The sequence below is a fragment of the Pavona decussata genome, unplaced genomic scaffold (assembly GCF_977016875.1).
Source record: "Pavona decussata unplaced genomic scaffold, jaPavDecu1.1 SCAFFOLD_228, whole genome shotgun sequence".
Taxonomy (NCBI): Eukaryota; Metazoa; Cnidaria; class Anthozoa; order Scleractinia; family Agariciidae; genus Pavona; species Pavona decussata.
Genome location: NW_028145633.1, coordinates 588631 through 607992, shown reverse-complemented (window position 1 = coordinate 607992; position 19362 = coordinate 588631). Strand labels below are relative to the sequence as shown.

The following is a 19362-nucleotide window of genomic DNA, read 5'->3' as shown; positions in this document are numbered from 1 at the left end:
TACTTACTACGATTGGTTGACAAGAACGAGTCTTGCTTATACGCTAAAATGTTATTGATGTTTTCACATAATCGTTTCAAGTTGTAAGAACAGCAACTTTTACCAACCCACCATCATAGCTCGTAGAAAACAGGAAAACGGGTGTACATATATACATGTAAACCAAAAGAGAGACTTCTTAGAGCAATTTCCTTGAAGTTATGGAAAGACAAAGACTTGGTGTTATTACGAGATAAACTTTTCAGTCAGACGGTTTCAAGACCCTGGTGGCGTTTCAAAATACCAGTATTTCTCAATTATTCAAATTAGGAGCCTCAATCTTTCCTTGAAACTCACAAGAAAATATGACTCGAAAAATGCTTTCCAGCATCAGGAAAACACAGAAATAATTTCAACTGAATACAGCAGAGTGCAACTGTATGCTGGCATTCGAACGGAAATAGCTTAAATAAAACTGTAGGCAGCCTTCGAACGGCGATTATTAACTGTGCTAAACTTACAGAAACGGACGTGTCTTATAGATGCCTCTAGATAATCGCTACTTTCACTGCTGCGGTAAATTTTTGCCACCGTCTTGATCTAAACTATTAGGTTGAGAGAAAAGCATTAAAAATAAGACATAATCAGTATATATAGTAGCTGTGCGATGCAAACTAATTTGAAGCTACATCAGAAAGATCAGAACCCTCCCCCCCCCCCCCCCCCCAAAAAAAAAAAAATTCTCTCATACGGATATCCGTGTAGCTCACAAACCTTTAACCACTTTACGACAACTACTGACGAAAGTAAAGGACAAAGACGAACCGAACCGCAGACAGGGAACAGTTTACAAGATCAAATGCTGCGACTGCCAGGCCACTTATATAGGTGAGACCGGCAGAAATTTAAACGTACGACTGACTGAACACAAACGAGCAACTAGAAATGGTGTTATCAACAATCACATTGCTGAGCACCATTTTAATACAAACGAACCACAGAATCGACTGGGACTCTGCCATATGCATTACCTACGGTACAAATTACTATCAACGACTCACTCTGGAAAGCTGGTTTACTAACTTAGAACAAACGCCACTCAACCGTTGCCTACAACTACCTGCATCATACAAACGACTTATTGACAACAACAACGAAACAGACAAACAATAGACATTTTACTAACAGTAGACCCACGGACTTTTGACTAACAAAAGACGGATCGAAACGCACCAATCACTTTTTACAGTCTTCACAGCCAATAACATCACGCATCACGGCTTACTGACAAACGACCAATAAAATCTGGACTTCGTTGACCAATCAGGTTAACAACCAGAGACGTATATACCACCTACTGACGTTCCACAATTCACTTGACTCTGAAGATGACTTCCGCTCAGGTTTTTGAAACGTCATTCTCAAACTCATTAATAATTCTTCAAAAGAAAACAAAGAAAATCACTACCGCGACCGTGGTTTGGATATGTGATCCTAATTACCATAAAATTTTGCCAACTTTAGCCTTGAATTTCTCCAAGAATTATTGATCATTTGAGAAGCCATATCAAACACTCGAAAGTGTGTTTTATCAGACATCCAAACACCTCGAAGTCGTTTAAAAGAACTCGGCTGCACCTCGTTTTCTCAACCTACTGCTCAGTGTTTGGATATCTGATGAAACACGCTTTCTCGTGTTTGATATATTACGTCAGTCACCACAAACAGTTCTTCTCAGGACTACACTAACCCGGATGATCATAATTTACGTACTTATGACATGACTCCTGGGTTCAAACCATTTAGAATAAGGGCTAAGTATTAGATGAACTACTTTTTGCCCTTTCCCCGTTATATTCACACTATTTTTCTTTTCTTTTTTTTTTTTTTCCCCAATAATGATTAGTATATTAATGTATTATGTAGCCTGCGAGCAAGCTCTCTAATAGGTTAGCCGAGAGCGGGATATGGCGCGGCCTACTTTTAATATAATTAGCAAAACACTGGCGCTGCACTTGCATTATAAACTACATTTCATTGCCGTCCTCTGCAAAACAAGAACGTGAAATGACTTAAAGCCACCCCTGCTGCGTTAAGCCGGCGACACACCTGGTGATTTTATACGCCGATCGCAGCGAATCCCCCGATTGATTCGGACACACTTGGCAATTTTTTTCGCTGATCGTGGCGATGTGGCAGTTTTGAAAGGTCGTGTGATAAAATCGTCCAACCTAATGGGTTGACTTTACTGGCGATTCGCAGCAATGACCGTAGAAAATCGCGGGAACGGGCACACTTGGCGAATGCCGGCGAATTTAATCACTGCACCGGGCAAACCTGGCGATTTTGGCCGATCGCGGCGATCAGCGTATAAAATCGCCAAGTGTGCCGCTGGCTTTAGCTCCTGGATAGTTCGGCAACATAACACAAACTAAATGAGTAGAAATTATTGCCAATTTATTCAGAAAATGCGAGTGTAATTTTTCAAGTCCCCGATTTCGTTGGCGCCGTCTTCGTCGTTGTTGCTTAAGGTCCCTAATTATATGCAACAATACAATATACTGCATATCGGCCCCTTAAACATTCGCACTACTACATAAAAACTCTCTGTGTCGTACATATGTTCCGTTTAGCGGTACAGCAGCTTCAACTCTTTTAAGCCCGGTTTACACGACAAGGTTTTTGGGCCCGGCACTTCTAGATTCGTATGGTTGGCCATTCGTTTCAAAATTATGACATGATATTCGTGGGTATTTTTGCCGCGTATACTCGTAACATCCGTTATGTATGGGCTTTTATCCCATATAAATGGCCATTTATATCGTGTATATACGCGTACTAAAATACGCGTATATATGCGTCACCACCAGCGCGCATATATGCGTAACTAATGCCCATATATACGTGTTCAAAAAGGGCCCATATATACGCGTGCTAAAATGCGCGTATACGCGGGGTTTCGAAATTCCATCTGTTTATGTAGGCACGAAAAGTACCTTCATTTGGGAAGGCCTCCATATATGATGGCAATGAAAAAACATGGCGGCGATTTTAAGATTTCTTGTTGTAGCCTTTCTTCTTCTTTCTTCTTGTCACTGCTCTCCTACAACAGAACTCTTGGAGACTATTACTCGGCTTTTAACCGACTGTTTAAGGTTTTATCCTCACGCTGATCGCAACATGGCGGAGAATTTGATCGTCCGCCTTGAGGTTGCTGTAGATTCTGTTCGCCGTTTGGTTGATTCGTTGGACAGAGATGATCAAGCGAATGACGAGAGAATACCACATCTGGAATCCCTGGTGAGACAGCTTCAAATCTTATTAAACAGATGGGAAATGTTTGCAATAAGAGCAGTTTCATGCACCTCTTTACGCCCCATTAGGGCTTTGCCAGGTGTGTTAGCTACACCTAATCCAAGAGTGGGTCGCCCGGCGTACGAAATTTCAATACCTCAATTGGAGTTTCTAAGAAACAGAATGAGATTTAATTGGTCCCAGATAACAAGAATGTTATTGGTTTCCAGAACTACTCTTTGGCGTAGGTAGAGCTAGGAACATGGAGTCATTTTCCCTTCAAAGTCGTTTATATACAACCACCTCAGATTCTGATTTAGGCGAATTAATTCGACATGTAAGACGTGGGTTTCCTAATTCTGGTACCAGCATGATGCTGGGACATTTCAAACCAAACTAGACCTTACACGTTGACGCTGAACATAGATATTTCTACTTCGCAAATGTCCCAACACGAATGAAGCCGGGAGATTAGCACAGAATAGCGTTCAATACCGAGCTACCGTGCATGTCGGCCGCCACGTCCTAATAATAATAATATAATAAAAGTGACCAAGGTTTCATTGTGTCTCAAAGACTTTAAATAAAGCAGTTAAAAAAAGGTTTAAAGAAAAAAGTTTCTCCGTTGCGGGCGTCTTTATAATTAACTAATTAATTTATTCATTATTTATTAGGCAATCCTGTGTGATGTTTTTTCCCCGAGTTTGCATTTTCTTTTGTAAAGTAAGAGATTATTTCCCGAAAGAGCATGTATAGTATATTAAGCTTGAAAAAAAATATAATTGTGAAAGAGAAAAAAAAACCAAGTTAATCTGCCCGTTATAATGCTGACCGCCCTTTGACGCTTTCAGGACAGTTCATAAATAAAAATAAATAGATAAATAAATAGGAATTTCAGTGGAATCCACGGGGTGGCTGTTCTCTCCACTGTTTCCAGGTCGAATTGGAATTTGGAAATGTTGGTTTTCGTGGAGGGAGGAAAACCGGAGTACCCGGAGAAAAACCCTCGGAGTGGGGACGAGAACCAACAACAAACTCAACCCACATATGACGCCGAGTCCGGGAATCGAACCCGGGCCACATTGGTGGGAGGCGAGTGCTCTCACCACTGCGCCATCCCTGCTCTCATTGCTACCTGCTTACTGAGGGAAATGGTCTGCGGTGGCGACATAGGTATATAACAGTTAATTAGTCTTGCCTGAGGATCTTTGATATGGATTGCACCGAAAGATATAAAGTACTGTAAATCTGGGTCATGTCATGTTCATGCAAAGCCAATAAAGATTCTTCCAAAAGGTTGTTGTCTCTCAGCTTTGACGTAGACTTTGCTAAACCATTAATTAACTTAAAATTAGCCTTTGTAAACATGTTTTTCGAGGTAAATGAAAATCTTTATTAACTTTTAATCTTTTAATCTTTGATTAGCGTTTTATCGGTTTTCGAACAATCCCCCACATTATGGTGAACCAAGAAAAAGTTATCTAAGCCCCCACCCCCTCCTCCCCTCCCCCCACCCATTTATGCGATTACGTTGTAAGAAGATCGTAGCATTCATAGTCATAACACTAGATATAGACATTACATTCATTTGACTGACTCTAAATTATAAGCTTACCAAAACGAACAAAACAAGCCACATCGCTCTCTAATTTTAAGAACCTTCCTAAACTATATTTTACTAGATTTTGTTGTTAATTTCAATAGATAATTTCTTATACTTAGTAACCGTTTTATCATTTGTGATGTTTAACTATTTGTGTTTACTAACTTTCAACTTTTATTGCACATAATTTAAGCTTTTTTATTTTGTAGTAGTCATAAATTACGTAAGGCTTCTCTTTCTTTTATTGTACATAATTTAAGCTTTTTATTTTGTAGTAGTCATAAATTACGCAGGGCCTCTCTTTCTTTTATTGTACATAATTTAAGCTTCTTTATTTTGTAGTAGTCATAAATTACGTAAGGCTTCTCTTTCTTTTATTGTAGATAATTTAAGCTTCTTTATTTTGTAGTAGTCATAAATTACCCAGGGCCTCTCTTTCTTTTATTGTACATAATTTAAGCTTTTTATTGTGTAGTAGTCATAAATTACGCAGAGTTCTATTACTTTAATGTACATAATTTAAGCTCTTTTTTTTGTAGTAGTCATAAATTGCGCAGGACCTCTATTACTTTAATTTACAGAATTTTAGCTTTTTACTTTGTAGTAGTCATAAATTACGCAGGGCCTCTAAGTACTTTTATTGTACATTATTAAGCTTTTCATTTCGTAGCAGTCATAAATTACACAGGGCCTGTATTGATACCAACCGAACGCTGAAAGGGCCACCCTGTCTTAATATAGATGGCTTGGCTTGACTTCAATAGCAATTAGATGGTTGTCTTCAGGCCATTGTAAGCCCACTTTTTGTGTTTTGTCTTGTTTTGTAAGCCCACTTTTTGTGTTTTGTCTCTTGTTAGTTCTGACTTGAAAATGCGTTTCGTAGTGTGTTCATGACAGCGTGTCGAATGTGTCTCATCTTCCAGCAGTATATCAGAGGGTTAAGAGATGAATTCAGAAGCAGAAGCGAGATTGTGCCTTTCATTATTAGTACATGCAGGGGTTGTTCGGAGCTGGTAGCGATAACCAAACAGATGCAAATTTTTGGCAAATAACAAAGCAAAAACACGAGATATGTGTAGATTGTCGCTACCGCAGATTTCTTTACCCTTCCAACGTTCGCTACTTCGCCATTATGTGCGGCTTGCCGCACTTGAAGAGTTTGGATTTGATGTGCATGTCGTCGTACGGCCATGTATATTTTGTAATTGAGAAAGGCTGTAACTATCAAACAAGCAACCTGAATAATGTCAAAAATGGCGAAAATGACGTTCACAGGAGTCCACAACCTGGCCAACGAAAGAACTGCACTGAACGCCCAAACTGAGATCACCACAGCAACAACACGCTTGTGAGTCACAAGTTCCTGATATCTGAGATGAAGATGAATGGCAAGGAATCTATCGGCACTTAAAGCTGTGACACCGAAGAAGGAGGCAAAAGAAAAAAAGGTCCCTTGGTTAAGGAACACGAGACTTGTTTCATTATATGCTGAATTGCCTTTGGTCTTCTCTTCCATCTCCATGACAAGAATTGCAAAGAGTAAAGGTTGAACAAGCAAACCAACACCAAGATCAGAAACAGCCAGACTCAGGAGCATTGTTTTCAAAGATTTTGGCAACGATGAAGTTTTTCTTATCGCGTGGATTGTTGTAATGTTCAACATGACGGCGGAAAAACCCAAAAAAGTGTTAACAACGCAATAAACAACGTACCATGAGTAGAATTCTCCAGCGGCCTCCATTATGTAAACTTTGTGACAGAAGTTTCAAAAGGCCCTGCTCGATAATGGCTATTTCAAAGTAAACGTTTAGCTTGATTTGTTAGTTCGGCCGCAAAAATACCGCTTTATTAACGTGCTAATAGCGCAGATGATTATTAAGGCCTAGCTATTTACTCTAACATTTTAATTATCTGCAAAGAGTGGTTAATGTACTCTGCACAGCTAAGGACTTGAATAAACATGCACTAGCTATAGCGTCAGAAAAAAGGGTATTGCTAGCTGAAAGTGATCTCTGATCTTTTGATGTATGATTGTCGTAAAATAAATGAACAAACTTTAATAGTACTAAGTTGCATTTATTATCAAGTCCTTAATAATTGTAGCGCTTAATTTTGCGTTTTCGTCGGTGCATCTCTTATTTATAGCGAAGGATATTAAGGCCTGTTCCAGCTGCATGACAACACTGACAATCACAAATTAAATGATTTCTTCCTACTCTTCGCTTTCAGGTAATTTCTTATAGCTGAAAATCGAACAAAAATGCACTTGAATCCAGTACATAGAGACATTAAGTATCTTTGATTATCTTTCACGCTGAGTCGCTTGGCCTAAAAAATACCCATAACGAAAATTAAATTTCAAGTGTTCAAACGTCACGAGTGCGTCAAACTAAGGGCGTTAAAGTTTGCCGACTTCGAAATAGAGGTCATTTTGTTGAGAAAAGGCAACGGAGACGTAATTAAAGGGTTTGATTACCTGTTCAGTGTTCATCTTTGATCTATTGCGACTAATATCTCGACCATTTCCAGATGGAGTGTCACGTGACCGTACTGGTCTGACACAAAAGCAAGAAGTCAGACCCGCCAGACGAAATTATACTCCCCAAGTTTTTATGCAGTATTTTTGGAACCATTTGTTTAACAGGCTTTTCAAAACTCTTGCAAAGGACAAGTTATTTTTTCCTTCATTATCTTTTAGTAGAATGGACATATTAACTCAAACCAGCTGCTGTAAATAAAACAAGCTCGACCACCACTTGAATGTGCCATCACATCGACCTCGTCTGCGAAATGTGTTTTAATTTACAATTCTGTAAATGTGTGTTCTAAAACAAAAATGGCGTGTATACAAGATGTTTTGGGGAGAGTTTCAAATTCTTGCCTTAGTGAATACTTGCTTCAGGTTATATATGAGATGACAAATTGGACCCGATAACACGAGCTAAAACAGCAGAACAACCTATATTCAGATGAGTCTGCGTTATAAAATTAAAAACTGTATGGTTCATTGGCCCAACTTACAAAATTGTCGGTGTTTCTGAAATAAAGCATATGTTATATGTCAAGTTTAATCTTTTATCTGTTGCGGCAAATAATCTTTTTTAAAACACACCAACAAAATAAGACTCTAAATGATTATAATTGTCTTTTTCCTTTCTGTGGGCATCTTCCATCAAGTTTGGCTAATAAGTAATTAAAACAAGAAAAGCCGACAACTCTCAAGTAGTGTCACGTGACCAACCAACTCTTAAACAGGCACGTTAAACATTTATGAACAGATCAAAGTAGTTTATTGTAAAAATTTGCTGTTTGGCAAGCTTTCTGAAATTCTACAGCAGACTGTACACAATTATATAACGCAAAAGTCGTTGTATTGAAGTGAAGCTAGTATGGCCTCAAATCACCTGCTAAGTAAAAATTGCTTGTGTTAATTGATAGAAAGCGTGGAAGCATTATTACTCGGGCCGTAAGGCGGCGCGAGTTAAGTTTTCCGTCGCGTTATCAAATTCTTTTATATTTTTTTGATCACGATGGGCCGAGAGATAAGACTTCGGGCCACGAGTTAAGTTCTCGGCCCCTTTTCTTGTACTCAGGCGGCACGAGTTAAGTTTTCGGTCGCGTTATCAAATTCTTTGAATTTTTTGGGGGTCGCGATGGTCCGGAACCCATTTTTAGACACGGTATGCCCCTTCGGGCATCCCACGTAATTATAACTCGGCACCTCACGGCCGGACTACAAAGAACGCGAACGACAACGTAACTCATGACACGAAGTCTTATGTGTTAATCGATAGATACAGAATGATAGTGAGGCAATAAGTAACCACTAGATAGAATTGCATTACTTGCAGTACGAGTAAAGTACAGGGGAAAACATTTGTTAAGTAGAATACCCTGTGTTTCATACCGGGATGCTTTGATTCCCGGACTTTAATCCTTACGTTTCCACCTTTGATTTGGACATTTGTACATTGATTATATTTCAATACTAACCGAGAGTCATATAAATATCTATATGACCCCGAGCATTGATGACGCTAACAGCAATTTCCGGTATGATCGTGGTGCATGTGAAGGCCACATTTAATTTTAAAAAAGTGTTCTACGCTTTCTACCAAATGTTGTGGTGATCACTGGCATTGTATTAAAACGCAAACTTTTGCAAGCATTTTCCGTCATCATTGTTCAAGTCCGGATATGTACAGGTTTGGACAGTAATGATTTAAAGTAGTCATTAAGAATTTCCGCGATAAAGTCTTATTACTTTTATTCATTTGACCCGGGGTCACATGAACGACGCGAAGAAACCTAATCTGTTTATGCGTCTATTTTTATAGTGTCTTTTGTGCATGACAAATGTCGTTTTTCCCTGTATTTAATTCTGACTGCAAGAAATGCAATTCTATCTGGTGGTTACTTATTGCCTCACTACATCTCTGTATCTATCGATTTGGGGGAATTAACGATGCTGGATGTTATCACTGCCAAAAGATTGTAAGCTTACGCACCACGCAGTCAAATATGGCCCGAGTATAAGCTGAAACAGCTTCTTGTTCATTCTAAATTCCACTTCACATGTCAGAGATACGAGATTACTTACTTCAATTTGTTGACAAGAACGAGTCTTCCTTATACGACAATGTTATTGATGTTTTCACATAATTGTTTTAAGTTGTAAAAACAGCAACTTTTACCAACCCACCTTCATAGCTTGTAGAAAACAGGAAAATGGGTGTACATAAATACATATAAACCAAAAGTGACACTTCCTACAACAATTTCTTTGAAGTAATGGAAAGACAAAGACTTGGTCTTGCAAAATGCAACTGCAGCTTTAAAATGGCGATAATTAACTATGCTAAATTTACAGAAAACGGACGTGTCATATAGATGCCTCTAAATGATCGCTAGTTTCACTGCTGCGGTAATTTTTTGCCACCGTTTTGATCTAAAACTATTTGTTTCAGAGCAAAGCATTAAAAATAAGACAAAATCAGTATATATAGTAGACGTGCAAGGCAAACTAGAAAACTTCTCGTTTAGAAAATGAAATCAACAAATGCCATTTTGCTATGTTTTTATTTGTCCCATTACCTTGCTCATTCCTTCATCCTCGATCTAAGGTAGATCAGCAGGTTTTACAAATCGTCGAGGAAGCATCAATACGCTCGGTTTGGGGAAATCCTTCACCAGAAACCTTGGGTGCTTACCATTTACGTGGAAAACCCGGAAATTCCAGTTGGAAAATCAAATGGTATGCATCATTCCATCATCATTTGGGGTACTTCTGAAATTATGGGCTTCTGGTCAAAGTGATGGATTTTTATTACTCCTTTTGGGATTTACAGTTGATGTTCATACATTTTGCATGTTATCCATCTTCTTTTAAGACAAGCTAAACCATTTCGTATTTATGCCGAAAATGTCCATCTGGGTGGTTTGCGTAAATTATAAGCACCCCTTGATTCGTAACTCGCTGTCGCTATGTATCAAATGTTAATCTTCCTTTGTGTGTAGATGGACGCGAAATCTCGAGCCCGGCAGAAAGATCAGAAATATTAAGCTTACGTTTTCTTTCCTAACCCCCCCCCCCCCCCCCCAAAAAAAAAAAATAAATAAAATAAAATAAAAAAAAACATTTTCTCATACAATACACTATTTTTCTTCTTTTTTTTTTGGCAATAATTATTACCGTCTTAATGTATTATGTAGCCTGCGAGCAAGCTCTCTATTAGGTCAGCCGTGAGAGGATATAGCGCGATCTAGTTTTAATTAGCAAAACACTGGCTCTGCATGTGCATTATAAACTTTGGTACATTTCATTAATTGCCGTCCTCTGCAAAACAAGAACGTGAAATAACTTAAAGGGAACCTCCACTCTCACAACAAATTGACGGTTAAGCGTTGGAAATAGTGTCTAAATTCTAAATATTTGTCTAAAACGTAGAAACGTGTGTTAAAAATTAGATATTATTATCGACAACTTTCGCTTTTAAATTTCCTGTGGGCAGCTATTTTGAATTTGACGACGTGTAATGGTTGCCGCTATTGTTATTCAGCAGAAGTTCTTTTGTGTAAAACGATTGAGCAACTTTAATAAGTCATGAAATCCAAGATGGCGGCGCGCGGGAAATTTAAAAGCGAAAATAGCCGATAATCAAATTATGTTTTTTCCGACACTGAAATATTATTTCCATGATTTCCAATGAAATTTCAAAGAAAATTGTATTTTCAATAATGTAACGTTAACATGTTTCGAGAGTGGAGGTTTCCTTTAAAGCCACCCCTGCTGCGTTAGCTCCTGGATAGTTCGGCAACATAACACGAACTAAATAAGTAGAAATTATCGCGAATTTATTCAGAGAACGCGAGTGTAAGTTTTCAAATCCCCGATTTCGTTGATCTGCTCGCCACTGACAAATCACGATATTTTGCGATGACCGAGTTCAATAATTGTTTTATCATTCGATCACCGAGTTTGTTTTTCATAAAATATTTTCTCTGACAGTTTCAGGGAAGCGATCTGCTATTTTCACACAAGAGCGTGGTTTCAGTTATGCATGAACAGAATATTATTTGCAGCAAAACATTAGCAAAAAACAGTTGGACAGTATTGCACATGAGCAGACCATTATTTGTAGGCAGTTATTTGCAGGTCACGTGGATTTCTCTCAGCCAATGAAAAGGAAGAAAAACGTGCATCGAATGATGACACAATATGCTGCATACCAGCGCCTTAACCTTTCGCACCGCTACATAAAACACTCTGTGGAGTACAGATGTTCCGTCCTTTGGAACTTATAGTTAATGTAACGTCACGAGGCCTAAATTTTTAAAGTCTAAGCAACAACCGTGGACGATAATCCTGCTGGTATACGTTGGATCAATTGTTGATCTGATCGGCTTAACAAATGCAAATGATAAAAGAAGCAGAGACTGATACAACGTAGAATTACGGTTTAAAGGTTACTATATTTCGGCTGGCCAAACCAGCCTTCTTCAGGTACAATGAAAATTTACATTGGGACATACGCTTATATAGCTGACAAATATTTGCGCAATAGCGGAACTACGTAAAACTAAATTGATTGACGGTATAAATATGAAGCAAATGAAATAATAATAACAAAAAATAAAAAATAATAAAAGGAAAAAAGCTAGTAAATTTCTTCGCGAATATTAAGGCCATTTGGAAGAAATGGTCTGCCTTTTGAGATTAAAAAGGCTTCCCTGGCCTTACGGATTGAGTCTCGGTTAGAGTAGACTTTTTCTATGGGGATTAATTGCATGTCGTTAGCGGTGTGGTTAGGAGCGGTGAGGAAGTGAAACACGCCCTATCAAATCTAACCTGACCTGTGAAACTACTTGAAAAATCTAATCTACATGATCCAATGTAACCGCTGTAATTTACAATACATAAGAGAGGCTAAACGAAGCTTAAAAGACCGCTTTAATGAACACCGCCGCACCATAGATAACCCTAACACTAAATCTAAACCCACCACAGCCGCAGAACACTTCCTCACCGCTCACCGGTTATATTTTTGTCTACTACAAAAATATTTCCCGTTGTTTAATGCCGTTTTAAGCGCCAAATGCAGCGAGCTAGCATTTTCTAAAAGGCAAAAGCTCCTCTGAAATTCGGGAAATAAGATTCCGCCACAACCCTCAGCTGTAAGGTTTATTAACAACTGGAAATGTTGGCCCAGCCGACAGAATTGTTCTGCACAAAAGTGATCATTTCTGGCTAACATTTGTTACAGTTTCCTTTTATTAATAAAACAAAATATTCAGACATGCAGGATCGATACAATGTAACGCAAGCTTAAAACCACCCGAATACCTCCTTACTGACATGTTATTACAACAAATTTTTCGTGACCCAAGCAAATGTAAGAATACTTTCCACGATTTTACTTCCTCGGCCATTTCCTAGTAACTGCTCATGCAAAACACAAACGCTGATATCTCTTTGAGAAGCCAAAAAAGTAATCCAAACTGAATACGAAAGATCAAGTTTGTCTTAAACGCGCTTTCAGTGCCATCCCGAATCTAAACCTGCTTCAAAAAAGTTTTGTCATGATATTTTAAAATTGGCCCCACAGTTGACCAAAACTGTATATCGTTACGGCACTCACCTCGCTCTTTGGGTGTATTCACTTTTGTTGCAGAAAAAGGAGAAGCTTGCTTCGAAGCATGTTTTTCGCCTTCAAAACTGAAAATCGGGTTTTGCTATGCGTTACAAGATGACAAAGTAAACTGACGACGTTTCAAAACGTCATACAACACAAATAGCACATTATGAAATTCAAAACCTCATTAATAATTCATAACCCCATTGACCTATCAAATGGTCGATAAAACATCACGTGCAGTGATTTTTTAAAAAACACGAGCAGCAGTGTTTTATCGGGATTTAAAACCACGAGGTACAGCCGAGTGGTTTTAGACCCGATAGAACACGTTCTGCGAGTTTTTTGAACGGCTTCAAAAACATTCCTGAAAAAGCGTGTGTCAAGAGAGTTCATAACAATGATGCTTTTGTGAAACGTTGGAAATTAGCATGCGAGAAAAACATTAAACACCGCATACTAATAAGGAGGAGGTTTTATCGGGTGTTTTAACACCCGATAAAACATTACATTGACAATGGACATGTTACATAACAAAGTTATGGTATGTCTTCTCCTGTTGTTCCCTATAAAGTTGATTTGGTTTGAAATTCTGGCGGACTGAGTTGATCCTATCGGGCAACTGGCAACCTCCAACAGAAGTTCTAAGGAACATTCAAGTTTGTTTGCATATGAATGAAAGAAGTAGTTAATTTCGTCGCGGATTTTAATTTCAATTTTCTGCATGCGTATAATTTTCTTTTGGTTTATTATTCATTGCGCGTGACATGATTTGCATTGTCTTTTAAAGCAAACAGTAGGGGCTTTTCTTTGTCTGTTTCTAATTCTTTGACCAGAATCTAAAATAACGAAAAAGAAGGCCAACAAGTTGTCATTGCACTAAATTTGAGATGAAACAATTTGTATCATTTGGTTAAATTTCTATCTTTCATCTGACAACGACAACAACAACAACAGCAGCTACAAAAAATAAAAACAAGTTGGAGTTTCTATTTTATTTTGCAGCTACCTTAATTCTAGTTATACCCTTTAGCATAAATATGACTTGTCCATTTTTTTCCTGTTTGTTTTAGTTTTCTAGTGCGACGTGCGTTTTCAGAACTGTCAATTATCGCAATTTTGACCCCCCCCCCCCCCCCCCCGAAAATGAAAACCAATTTTCTTTCTTTTCTTCAAATTACAGCACTTTTTTTAAAAAAGCGAACTGCATCAGGTTTCTATTTTTACTAATGCCTGTCCGGTTCAGCAACAAGAAATGAAATCGACTGTTCAACTTTTATAGAGAGATTAAGATTTTGCTTCATCGTCCAAAACCGGACAAAAGTTATTGCGTGGACTTTCCAATTCAGTTCCATACACGATTGATAGGCAATGTGAATGAAATCCGGCGGCTAATGTTGGTCCGACTGGGACAAAATATATACTTGCTAAAAGCGTCTCCGATAACTTCAATCATGTTAGTTATAGCTCCGCTATAATCGTCTAATTTGTTTGGGGAAGACAACTTGTTTGTCTTCTGTTCCTGATTAATAATAATTACTGAAGGGGTTTAGTCTCTTTTTGTTTGCTGTTTTGATTGATTAAAATTCCATCGAATAGCTCAGTGCTAAGTGAGTGCTCAGCTAAGTGCATTAGCAATTATAGAAAAAAAAAAAACCTTACTTGAACCTTTCTTTCCCCTATAAGACGAGGCGCGAAGCGCCTAATTGGGTATCATCTCATATCCAACAAGCGCGAGTAGAATAATTTGTTTTATTAAAAACAATCAAGAAATGTTGCTAGATCCTGTTAATTTCGCTTTCCAAGGACACACAGAAGACAATTTAATGGTCGCTATTTCTCGGGCATGGTATAATGGCTCATATACCATGGCCGCTAAGCCAATTGCATGTAAATCCCCGGAGTTGCATTATACAGTGATCCAGTTTTCAATTATTAATGTATATACAGACTTCTGAGATGAGCAGTCTTTTATTTTTGAAAGACTTTTATTCAGTTTTAATAAATTGAAATAAATTATGGCACTTAATGGCAACCCGTTGTTTAAAGAAGCATTCAAAATTGTTTTCGTTGCAAGAGCTTGAAAGGTTGTGTTGTCAGAATTTCATTTTTTTTTTTTCCAGCACTGCCAGAATCCTAATATGGGTTAACATAACTCATATCAATAAAGAACCTACACTGCGCTCGAACGGAAAATGTTTAAAACAAATGACTCGTATTTCTTACGACATTAATTTAGGACAAACTGGTCGGATTAAATTTCACGTCGATGGAACACTCATGTCCAATACACCCAATCTTAGTCGAATCGTCAGTAAGCGAAGACGATTCGACTCACCAGAAGTCAGGTCGTGAATAAATGCTTCGCAAGGTCGCTATCGATCGATTCGTTTGCCCTTGTAGTCGACCCGTCTTGCCGGAAGTCGATTCGCTTGCGGGCTATGAGGGAGGGCAGACTGAATGTCGACGATTCGACTCGATTCGACTCGAATCGATCGGTTTGCCTTTGCAGTCGACCCGTCTTGCCGGAAGTCGATTCGCTTGCGGGCTATGAAGGAGGGCAGAAAATGTTGACGATTCGACTCGATTCGACTCGAATCGATCGATTCGTTTGCCCTTGCAGTCGACCCGTCTTACCGGAAGTCGATTCGCTTGCAGGTTATGAGGGAGGGTAGAAAATGTTGACGATTCGACTCGAATCGATCGATTCGTTTGCCTTTGCAGTCGACCCGTCTTACCGGAAGTCGATTTGCTTGCGAGTTATGAGGAAGGGCAGAAAATGTTCACGATTCGACTCGATTCGACTCGAATCGATCGATTCGTTTGCCCTTGCAGTCGACCCGTCTTACCGGAAGTCGATTTGCTTGTGAGCTATGAGGGAGGGCAGAAAATGTCGACGATTCGACTCGATTCGACTCGATTCGACTCGAATCGCTCGAATTGATCGATTAGTTTGCCCTTGTAGTCGACCCGCCTTACCGGGAAGGTAACAAAGAAGGCAGGTAGAAAAGCGTGTATATGCTCGTTCTTAAAGCGTTTGCGCGGTAAAGAGCGTGTACACGAGAAAGGAAATATACATCAACCGTCCTCGTTCTTAAAGCGTTTGCGCGAGAAAGAGCGTGGACAGGTAACAAAGAAGGCAGGTAGAAAAGCGTGTATATGCTCGTTCTTAAAGCGTTTGCGCGGTAAAGAGCGTGTACACGAGAAAGGAAATATACATCAACCTTCCTCGTTCTTAAAGCGTTTGCGCGAGAAAGAGCGTGGACACAAGAAAGGAAATATACATCAACCTTCCTCGTTCTTAAAGCGTTTGCGCGAGAAAGAGCGTGGACACGAGAAAGGAAATATACATCAACCTTCCTCGTTCTTAAAGCGTTTGCGCGAGAAAGAGCGTGGACACGAGAAAGGAAATATACATCAACCTTCCTCCTTCTTAAAGCGTTTGCGCGAAAAAGGAAATATATATATATATATGAACATCCCAGAGAGAGCGAATATAGATGAACCTCCCTGAGAAAGGAAATATACATGAATATTCCTCGTTCTTAAAACCTGTTAGACCGTGCGACGAAATTTACATAAAACCTTCCTTGAGTTCCTGAGGGCCTGGGGACGAGGCTGCGATTTTCAGCAAAGGACGCGTGCATGTGAACTATGGCTGGCTTTATGAAAGACCACATGCGGTTATTTCGGTTTTCTTCTAATCTTAATTTTGTTAGAAGAAGTTTTTTAAATTATCTGAGTTGACGTCAGTTGCTAAGAGGTATGTGTGTGGAGAAAAGGAGGTCATTGTCAGTGGGAAGCGAAAGAGTTTGGATGGCGACGAGATCTTTGTTGGTGAATCGGAGAGCCTTTTTTATTTGTATCCAACTGAACATTTTTATTCATCAAAACAGTTAACCAGCATTTACTGTTTTCTTAAATTTTGTTATAGTTGTGATTATTTGGGAATAGGACTTTCTGTCATCCAATTCTGTCTGTCATCATACTCGTGAATAACAATCACAGAACAAATTAGACTCTACTCACTCCTTTTACCATATTACCTTATTTCCAGCAACAATCCGCCTTCCGGTTGAAAGAACGCCTGCGCGAAAGTTTGAGCAGTGATTTTGAATGAAGATTTTTTGCCAGAAGTGCTTATAATCTAATTCTTACACCGTTTCCTAACGGCAAGTAACCATAGCCTTTCCGCTTGCTGCGCCTAAAGGTCGATTTCCACTGTCGCGTAAATTTAAAGTGCGTACGGGCGTGAATTTCATGACTGGCTTTACGGGCGTAAACATGGTAAATAAAATTAGAGTCGATGTATGAAAGGCCGCGCGTAAATAAATTTGCACGCGCGCGCATAGGCCTGAAAACCCACCCTTCTCCAAGCGTAGCCAGAGAATTTTTCTTTAAACAGAGGTTGTCTCAGTAAACTTCCATTTTTCAAGCCTGTTTCAAACAGATCCGGGTCATTACTTCAAGTAAAGAGAGAATTTCCTCAAAACAATCTGCAAATCTGACGCGTAAACGTACCTTACACGCGTGACAGATATACACACCGCGCGCGGTTTATTATTTCATTTGCTTCATATTTTATACTGTCAATCAATTTAGTTTAACGTAGTTCCGCTATTGCGCAAATATTTGTCAGCTATCTAAGCGTATGTCCCAATGTAAATTTCCATTGTACCTGAAGAAGGCTAGTTTGGCCAGCCGAAATATAGTAACCTTTAAACCGTATTTCTACGTTGTATCGGTCTCTGCTTCTTGTATCGTTTTTTTACAGCATGACGCATAGGTTGACCCAATCGACTTCCGGTTAGACGGGTCGATTGTAGAGCAAACAAATCTATCGATTCGAGTCGAATCGTCGACATTTTCTACCCTCCCTCAAGGCTGGCTTGCCGTGTTTTTACTAAGTGTCTAGCCAATCGACTTCCGGTAAGACGGATCGACTACAAGGGCAAACGAATCGATCGATTCGACTCGAATCGAGTCGAATCGCCGACATTTTCTACCCTCCCTCAAGGCCGGCTTACCGTGTTTTAATTAAGTGTCTAGCCAATCGACTTCCGGTTAGACGGGTCGACTGTAGAGCAAACGAATCGATCGATTCGAGTCGAATCGCCGACATTTTCTACCCTCCCTCAAGGCTGGCTTACCGTGTTTTTACTAAGTGTCTAGCCAATCGACTTCCGGTTAGACGGGTCGACTGTAGGGCAAACGAATCGATCGATTCGAGTCGAATCGAGTCGAATCGCCGACATTTTCTACCCTCCCTCAAGGCTGGCTTGCCGTGTTTTAACTAAGTGTCTAGCCAATCGACTTCCGGTTAGACGGGTCGACTGTAGGGCAAACGAATCGATCGATTCGAGTCGAATCGAGTCGAATCGTCGACATTTTCTACCCTCCCTCAAGGCTGGCTTACCGTGTTTTTACTAAGTGTCTAGCCAATCGACTTCCGGTAAGACGGGTCGACTGTAGGGCAAACGAATCGATCGATTCGAGTCGAATCGAGTCGAATCGTCGACATTTTCTACCCTCCCTCAAGGCTGGCTTACCGTGTTTTTACTAAGTGTCTAGCCAATCGACTTCCGGTAAGACGGATCGACTACAAGGGCAAACGAATCGATCGATTCAAGTCGAATCGAGTCGAATCGTCGACATTTTCTACCCTCCCTCAAGGCTCGCTTGCCGTGTTTTAACTAAGTGTCTAGCCAATCGACTTCCGGTTAGACGGGTCGACTGTAAGGCAAACGAATCGATCGATTCGAGTCGATTCGACTCGAATCGTCGACATTTTCTACCCTCCCTCAAGGCTGGCTTGCCGTGTTTTTACTAAGTGTCTAGCCAATCGACTTCCGGTAAGACGGATCGACTACAAGGGCAAACGAATCGATCGATTCGAGTCAAATCGAGTCGAATCGTCGACATTTCCTACCCTTCCTCAAGGCTGGCTTACCGTGTTTTAGCTAAGTGTCTAGCCAATCGACTTCCGGTTACACGGATCGACTAGAAGGGCAAACGAATCGATTGATTCGAGTCCAATCGCCATAATCCCAGACGAATCGAGTCAGATTGGGTGTATTGGACAACCCTCGTTAAGGTTAGGGTGACTATATGGGGGTTAGGGTTAGGGTTATGTGGGTGACTATATGGCACCTTAAAGGCCACACCTTTGTTTTTGTTTATATGCGAGTGTTTGGCTATTATATTTTATTCGGAGCATGTCGAAATGAACGAAATCACTGTGAAACTACTAAAGATAATGAAACATACTTTCAGGTCGAACACAACTTACAGTAAAGCAATAAGATTTCGCTCCACCATGCAATATCAATAATTTCGATGGCATCGAAAATGGCG

The 19362-nt window shown here is 39.6% G+C and overlaps 2 protein-coding genes across 2 annotated transcripts in view; both read right to left on the bottom strand.

Moving 5' to 3' along the window:
• The window catches only part of LOC146458803 (uncharacterized), a 32906-nt gene extending 19776 nt beyond the window's left edge, over positions 1-13130 (bottom strand). The window contains exon 1 of the mRNA XM_085090260.1: positions 13015-13130. The gene's annotated coding sequence lies outside the window, so the exon portion shown is untranslated. The remainder of the gene's footprint in view (positions 1-13014) is intronic.
• Positions 5730-6617, bottom strand: LOC146458804 (adenosine receptor A3-like). Its single transcript, XM_085090297.1, has one exon. The coding sequence runs from the start codon at positions 6615-6617 to the stop codon at positions 5730-5732; it is 888 nt and encodes a 295-aa protein (XP_084946423.1).
• Positions 13131-19362: the final 6232 nt, after the last annotated feature.